At 39.4% G+C, this 8,516-nt stretch overlaps 1 protein-coding gene and 1 long non-coding RNA gene across 6 annotated transcripts in view; one reads left to right on the forward strand and one right to left on the reverse strand.

Moving 5' to 3' along the window:
* LOC100693458 (solute carrier family 12 member 7) overlaps nucleotides 1-6,382 on the reverse strand; it is a 38,496-nt gene extending 32,114 nt beyond the window's left edge. Inside the window, exons 1-2 of one of the 5 annotated variants that reach the window (XM_005457980.3) lie at nucleotides 6,252-6,382; nucleotides 3,517-3,688 (exon numbers count right to left, since the gene is read on the reverse strand). In XM_005457980.3, the coding sequence (XP_005458037.1) occupies nucleotides 3,517-3,661 (145 nt within the window). In that variant the 5' untranslated portion in view covers nucleotides 3,662-3,688; nucleotides 6,252-6,382. Of the gene's footprint in view, nucleotides 1-3,516; nucleotides 3,911-6,251 lie in introns of those variants that run through there. The other 4 variants (XM_005457982.4, XM_005457981.4, XM_003453165.5 and 1 more) reach the window with 4 other exon arrangements.
* On the forward strand, nucleotides 4,061-4,833 carry LOC112842907 (uncharacterized). The gene is made up of 2 exons (XR_003214951.1): nucleotides 4,061-4,214; nucleotides 4,295-4,833. It is a non-coding gene; the product is annotated as an uncharacterized LOC112842907 (long non-coding RNA).
* Nucleotides 6,383-8,516: the final 2,134 nt, after the last annotated feature.

An 8,516-nucleotide genomic window follows, 5' to 3' on the forward strand; every position in this document is an offset into this window, starting at 1 on the left:
CAGGAATAGTTCTCCAGGTTTCTTGAAAGATATTCCAAAGCTCTTCTTTGGATTTGTCTGTTTTTTGTTCAATTTTCTGGTAAGATGATCCCACACTGCTTCAATAATGTTGAGGTCTGGGCTCTGGGGAGGCCAATCCATTACTGATATTGCATGTTTTTCTATGCAGGTATTACTGCATTGGAATCATTGTCATACATGTTGTCAATTAGGGTTGGGCGATTGGACGAATATATCAACTATCGATGATAGGCTGAGCCTATTGTCGATCGTTTTTACAAGGGCGATTTATTTATTTATTTGGCCATGAGTAAGTTAATAATGATGGAGCTAATAGAAGCAGTAAGCAGAAAATAATAACAATGATAATAGCACCCTCTTTCATCTGCGAGCAAATGCACCCTTCTCAGAGTGCGCCCAAATGTAGCGATTTATTTACTCAAACTCATAACAGAAAGAAAGAAAGGCAGTAGCATATGTTCAGAAAAAAACATTCGGATGGTGGACACATACATGCTCACGCAAGTTAGTGGTGTTTGAGTCCTTTGCTCGCACTATACGTCTGCACAAGCGGCACACCGCTTTGGTTACATCCTTAGGTTTACCTCTTTCATCCAGTTTAAAGTCAAAGAAATCCCAAATTGGCAACTTTATATTTTTTTGGCAATTCTTCTGTGTTGTAAACACGCAAATCAGTCCGTGCATGATTACACTGCTCCACCCGTCAGAAAGTCTGCGCATGTGCGACTATATTGCCCATTGTCGATTATTGGACTTACGATTGTCGGTTGGAAAATTTTTACATATTGCCCAACCGTATTGTCAGTCCTACGTTTTCCAGGTATTATTCTGTGGTGGTTCCAAATATTTTCTGTGTTCATAATTCCATCAATTTTGACAAGATCCCGAACACCACCAGCTGAAATGGGGCCCAAAACCATGACAGAGCCTCCAATGTGTTTTACAGATGGCTGTAAGGATGTTGGACCTCTCTCTCCTGACCTCTTCTGTATTGACAATAATTTGAACCAAAAATGTCAAATTTGGATTCATCTCTTCATAAGACCTGCTGCAACTCGTTCTCACTTTAGTTCTTCTATAATTTGGCATACTTCAGTCTTTTATCCCTGTCTTAAAAATGACTTCTTGGCAGCCAGCCGTCCACTGAGACCATTTTTGACGAAGTTTCTGTAAACAGTAGAAAGATCAACTGAAATGCCAGATACAGCTCTCAGGTCCTTTTTCTATTTCTTAACAGCATGGCTTTTAAATACCATCCATATTCTGCAGACAGTTTTAGACCTGAAATTGTTTTTTAAGAATATGATACTTATCATGCCAAGACATGTCAAGTCCACAGCCAATAGTTCTTTGATTTGGTTCTATAACTCATGTGCGTCAATGTGGAGTCTAACATTTAGATGAAAAAGAGAGTCATTTTATTTAGCGCTATCCAAATTGCGGCAGACAATGTCCATCAACAAGACTGAGTACAACATATGACTGATCACTGAAAATAAATGCATCTAGTCACTGTCTTTGTCCTTAAACTGATGGTGGATTGAGCACAAAAACGCGCATGTTAAACATTAAAAACACCAAACTGGGATTACAGGACAGGAAAAAGAAAGAAACTGGGTTTGTTGAAGAAAACCTGCCAGTAAGCTGGTCAGATCACAATCTGTGAGCTCTTAAGTTTAACCGTTGACTCTCTTTCTGAAACAGAAAACCATGTACACTTAATTTCTGTCAAATAAATGACAAAGTAACGTGTCATGGTTTGTAGTTCTTCTCAGACTGCATTTACCTCATTTTAAGACCTACTAAGAAGCAGGTTAATTTTTAATGTGGTACTCATATGTACAACCTTAGAGTTTAAAGAGGGTCTGCTCTCTTTTTAACATTATTATAGTGAGGGCTAGAATATAAAAAAAATTGATTGAAAACTTTGCTAACCTGTTATGCTTGTTTTACTGATACTGATACTTCAAATCTGCCTCTATTCTCACAAATGCTTTGGGGGATTATGTTCTAACTGTGGTGGATCCAGAATGATGACCACGGGTGACTCGGGCTCACTCTGAAATCTAACTGATCAAAGTCAGAAAACAAAAAACATAAAAAAAAAGGCCCACATCTGAAAGACGAGCAAAAGAGACATAAAAGAAGTTCTGAGAGAAGCAAGACAACCAGAGTTCAAGGCAAAATGACCAGAAATGCCTTAGCTAAAGATAAACCTACATTTATTGCAGGAATTTTCCCTAAATGGAAAGTATGCCTGTTCATAAACATGACACTTGTGCAGTAGAGTTAGTTCATCAAAATATTTAAACAAGGCAGTGTCTTGTAATTGGATTTCATTCGAAGCCATCTCTGCAGACTTTTGAGTCTAAAGTCATAAAAAGAACCAGCACACCTAGATTACAATAAAGATATCAGCTGACATTATGACTTTCTTTATCACTTAAAAATCTTGAAGCTATTTTGGGGGTCATTTTTTGTCTTTCCAGGAAACACATTTGTCCTTCAAGCTTCTCCGCTTCTTCGAGCATTGCCCCGTGTCTGTTCTGTTTCTGCAACCTATATCCAGTAATTTTCTAACATCTACAAGTCCTTATGTTGAGGACTTGCTCCTTATAAAATTCTCTTACTCGTCCATTTAAAACCTGTGGCAAAAAAAAGTAGCCAGAAATGCACAAGAGGAGTTTGATAGATTTCAGACAGTACAGGATCAGAATGTAGATTTTTGCAGTAAAATGAGAAAACAACCAAATGTTTCACCTGTTGCATACAATCCCACTGCTGACTACTATTTGAAGTCACATCGCTCCCAAGCTTCAAAATACGACTTCAAGGTATCTGGAACGTGTAGCACAAACAACCTGACCCAACCCCCAAAGCTGTTGACTGGGAAACTGATGGATGTAAAGAGGTACAACTTGTGCACAAAGAAAAATTGTTAAACTAAGTGTTATAAAGGTGAAAGAAAAACAGGCAGTAATTTTAAATGGTATAATAATATGTCATGTAAGGATATAGACTTTGTACTTTGTCACCGTAAAACAGTTAGGCCTCTTTTACAAAACTTCTCTGCTGTTTTAGGTTAGTTTAGTTTACTGTATATTTAGTTGCTTTGTTCAAGAACTGACATACAAAAACACACGCAATGAGGCAAAGAGCCTTAACCATCATTCAGGGGTGCTAAGGCATACATACTAACACCAAGGCCCTCCTTCCTGCCTAACTAATCCAAGTGCAAGTTTTAGCTAGTTCATCTGTGACTGCATTTTTCTTTGTGGGCGTCTATATGTGTTAAGCATGTGCCTGTCAAAACATGCATCTGTTTGTGTCAGCGCGCTTCCAATGTCATATTTAATCTCACAATGACGCATGCAGTTTATCAAAATTGCACACCTATACTTCCCGCAGTGCATGTTGGGATAGCAACCACAAAACCCCCAAAAAGCAGGCCTGTGTATGAGCACATCAGCGAAGCAAAGAACTGTTTACTCCTACCTGAAAAAGGATCCTCTGAATTGTCTGCCTCTTGCTCCTCTGAAAAGATTTTGCCCAAACTGATAGGTCTGTTCCCTCCAGCTGCAGCTCCACTGTTGCTGCCATCTTCCACATCCTCCACTGGCACCACAGTGAAGGTGGGCATCTTGATTCTTCTTTTACCCGGAAGAAACTATGAAGAGATTGCAAACTAGGAAGACACTGGCTTTTCCCACAGAGAAGAGATTTAAAAAAGTGTCCAGATGAATGTAAATAAAAGGACTGAAGCCGATGAGGCAGGCCAAACTTCACTTTAACCACAACATGGCACTCAGATCTTTTGTTTCCCTTCTTTTTGGTGTGTAATCCAATGTCCTCTAAACTCAGGGTGAAAGTACCGCCTCCTGCACATGAAGCAGGCCAAAGTCCTCCTGTGTATCACGTTACGCCCTCTCCTTGTTTCTTTCCCTCCCTTTTCTCCCAACTGCTTCAGCACTGTTGGCCCACGTGACCCTCTGTTTACCATATGAACAGTTAGTCCACACAGAGGAAGCCCTGCAGCCCCTCCCACTCTGACGTCCCACTTCTCTCACACACACCTTAGAAATGCAAGATGGCAGGGAAGCAAAATCCAGAAGTACATATAAAAAGGATCTGACTCATCTATGAAATCAACATGAAGTGGAACACTCGAGTCATGTTTAGCAGGACAAACCTAAGTCTGTTTCTTTCTGTTAACTCTGCTTTCGTTTGTTCCTCTCCCTTCGGGCTAATAGCTGTCGTCTCTGTGTTTTTCCAGGTAGACGAGAGGGGTGTTCCCTTTCCCACAGTGCATGATGGGTAATGAGGAAGAACAGCTATTCCGAAAACTCTTGCTCTCTGACGTGCGCACACATTGTAACAGCAAAGGAAACACCTTGGAAATCTTGACCAGTGACTTTCCTCTTTATTTCTCTGTATTTCCTGTCTGTTGTGGGTTCCACTATTACAATGGACAGTTACAGGCGGAAAGGAATGAGCTTTGAATAACAACGGCCACAAGTAAACATGCATTGTTTTTAGTTTGTGGGAACAATCATTTTATTACCCATCCTTCTCTTTAAAAGGCTGGGCAGGGCCTGTCTTACTCAACTTTAAACTACCTGGAACCTCATATCTTTGTGTCAGTACTGTGAAATCTGAGTACTGAGAAACTATATAAGTGTCTATTTTTGAAAGTGTCTGTGTCAGTCAGTATATTTTGCAGCACGTCTGTTAGGTGTTTAAAAGGAAGCTAAAATACACATATTACTTGAGAATGCCATTTTGGCTTTTGAGGTTTAAAACTATAGTAAAATATACCTTTTTTGGTCTGAAATTATACATGTCTGTATTCATCTAATGTATTTTATATCGCTTGTATTTAAAGTTTAACACATTGTTAAGTTATTCTAACACAAACCTGAGACACATGGAAAAACGCAGTTTACACCCTGAAATGCAAGACAGTATGAACAAGTAGCTTTACTGCTACTGTTTTCTGTATTATTTTGGTAGTTCAAGTTTTGCTCTTTGCTCTCCGGGAGGATGGTATCATTTTTGTGCTATTTGTTAACTTTTTTAATATTACATTGCAATCTTTAGTTTATATAAAAAACAACTATGTTATGTTCCCTTTTATTAAGTCTAATGAAGTACAAGTAATGTATATTCAACCTGAAACCATAAGGCAGGATCAAAGGTCAACCTGAAAAATGAAGCCAACACAGAAGTGGCAAAAACTGCAGCTCCTCTATGGGAGTCAATCCCCACCTGGTAACTGAGTTCAGTCTACGGCCACATTGATTAAGGGAGCTGGAGCCAATCCTGGACCTCATCCACTACATAGCGTTATTAATCTGGACATTAACTACAGGCATGCCTTTTTGTAACATTTCTAATGAATCCATTAGAATCACATAATAGGTTAATTAGACAAATCATCTCAGAAAGTTGATTCTGTTCATCTGTATGTGACGTTTTCAGTGCAAGAAATATTTTGTAACTTATCCAAGCGACTTCTTCAGTCTTGGCTGACAAAAACACATTTGCACAAAGTACAAAACTAGCACCACTGACTAACAGTGGGCCGTGAGCTAGATTTCTTAGACTGTAATTTCCATCAATAATGAATTTAAAAGTCGATGTGTACGGTTAACCAATAAGTGCCACAGATCAGTATTTTATGTTTGTCTCTCATAATCTACTGGAGCACAAACTGAGTATCATCAGGAGGCTACAACAACACAGAGTGAACACCATCGCCACAGACACAGCAGCCAGGGAAGCAGAAGAACATTATGTCAAGAAAGCATGATGTTCTAATAGTTTTCCGTTACTTGTCTTTTGTTCTGCAAACATAGACACACAAGCACTTCAACTCAGAGGCTGCACTCTGCAGGCCGTCTGTGCACTGAATGACACAGGACCGCTGCAACCAGCTCCTTATGTTATTTCAGAACTTGTGCTGACAAAATAACCAGAAACTCAGTACTGTTCACACTGACAATATTGTGCACCCTTTGTATGTTTACACAACTTATAATGTAGCAGGCTGCTGGAGATTACTCTGATCCCCTTATTGACAATTTGCGAGGTGAAACACAGTTTCGCACAAGTTCATGTACGAGATTTAAACTGCAAACTCCAACATTAGCGCTGTGTTTATGTTCATAACAGAACATCCCTCAAACACATTTCTTGTACAGCTTCACTCTGCTTATATCACGTGTGCTCACCTGCAGACACAGAAACACAAGCACTTCCGTTCAGCGGGGATTTCATGTGGGGGGGGGGGGGCTGGAGGCCGCTCGCGCGTCTGCCAACAAGATCTAAGGACCCCCAAGCTGCCCTACCCAGTGCCTGCGCGAGCTCCTCTCATGGGAATTATAATTAACCCACTAAATGTTGTAGTTGGATTGCCAGTGAGCATAATATATGTCAAAAATAAAGTAATAAAAATGTAAATCAACACAGTAACATCAATAAGGAACAAAATGAAATAAAATTATGTTTTGAAATCCACACCTGTGGATTCAAAAAGGCAATTTACGTGAAAAGGGAACACCATCTCAGAATTGAAGAAGGGGCCTGAGAGTACATCTTTTCATGTTACAATGCTGTGACCAGTCATGGTACTCATGGCTACTTGTCACTGGTCATGACAATTTTCATATTAATGATGATATGAATGAAACTGACGTCATCGTCCAAAGTCATGCTTCCCCCAGGCAGTATCACTAGAAGGCATAGCATGTATTTTTTGACTGCTATGCAGATGATACCCAGCTTTGTCTATCCATGAGGCCAGATAACAAACACGCTTAAACTCCAGAAATGCCTTCAAGATGTAAAGACCTGGATAACCTCTAATTTTCTTAATTCATATAAAACTGAGGTTATTGTACTTGGCCCTAATAATCTTAGAAATATAGTTTCTAACCAGATGCTTACTCTTACTGGTATTGAATTTAAAATCCTTCTTATCACATACAAGATCTTGAATAATCAGTCCCCATCTTATCTTAGCCCCCACATAGCACCCACATAATACCTTACCACAACAATAAAGTACATCGCTCTCAGATCGCTGGTTTACTTGTGGTTCCTTGGGTATTTAAAAGTAGAATGGGAGGCAGAGCCTTCAGCTTTCAGGCCCTTCTTCTGTGGAACCAGCTCCCAGTTTGGATTCAGGAGACAGACACTATCTCTGTTTTTAAGATTAGGCTTAAACTTTCCTTTTTGATAAAGCTTATAGTTAGGGCTGAATCACTTGACACTGAATCCTCCATAAGTTATGGTGCAATAGGCCCATAACTAATGGGCCTAATGCAATACCGTCCCACTGTTGCCAAAGCACTTTCTCATAGAGGTTCATCTGATTGTTGGGATTTTGTCTGTATTATTGTTTTACCTTAGAATATAAAGCCTTTACAACAAAAGTTGCCTTGAGGCAACGTTATTGTTATTTGGTGCTATATAAATAAAATTTAATTGAGTTGGTGCCATTGTTAGTCTCTTCAGTCATAAAATGATAACTACTAAGGTCGCACCATATAATGCCAGCAGAGGGTGCTGCCGGTTCATGAGGCCTTGAACCTGCAGCGCTGACAGTGAAGTGCGAAGAGATGGCAACTCAGTGTCCAAGTCACAGGGAAGGATATTTATAATTTGCAAGCAGCCAGTGGTTGACTAGCTGCATATATGCTTTGGTTCACAGGAGGATGGCGCAAAGAGCACCTGAATCTGAACAGAGCTGTAGAAAATGATATACAGTTATTTAAGATTAGTCATGCTTGTTTAATGAGGTGAGATGCAAATTCTTTATCTACAAAAACCCAATTTTTCCCTCATATCATTTGTGTGTGATATTGCTTGGCCTATGCCTGAACTACTACAGATTCTCCTTCTTGGACAAAACTGCCATTTTATCCTCAGATGGCTCATGTGTGAATGTTGAAAAAAAAAGGTAAAACTTAGAGAAGTAGAGGTGAAATCAAATCCCTTTAGCAAACAGTAAAAAGGTCAGTGCTGACGCAGACCTGGGAGCAGGCTGTCCTCCCTCAAGACTATATTCTTAAGTGGCTATAGATTCTATTTGTAGCATTTTACCTATTTACTGACTCCCCCACTCCAAAACCAGGTAGCTGCACAAACATACTGCAGGGTTTGGATGACCTCTTGTGACATCACATAAGGTATAAATTTCAATTGCCTGCACTGTGCTGTCAGACCACAAAATGCAACATCAAGAGCAGCAGAACTCATGTTTGTCAAACATGTTTGTCAAAGTTTTCATTTAGTCAGAGTGTTTCACGATATTCAGAGATATTGAAAATAAGAACAATGCTTCTAATTATATACACAGACACCCAATGAAAAGTAATTCCTTCTATATTAAACAAACGTGTTGCTGAGATTGTGTTAAACGCTAAATACACTCACAAGTTATTTTATTAGGTACATCTTATAAGTACCAGACCAGTCTTAATTCTTTGCAGCAT

The sequence above is a fragment of the Oreochromis niloticus genome, linkage group LG18, assembly GCF_001858045.2.
Source record: "Oreochromis niloticus isolate F11D_XX linkage group LG18, O_niloticus_UMD_NMBU, whole genome shotgun sequence".
Lineage (NCBI taxonomy): Eukaryota > Metazoa > Chordata > Actinopteri > Cichliformes > Cichlidae > Oreochromis > Oreochromis niloticus.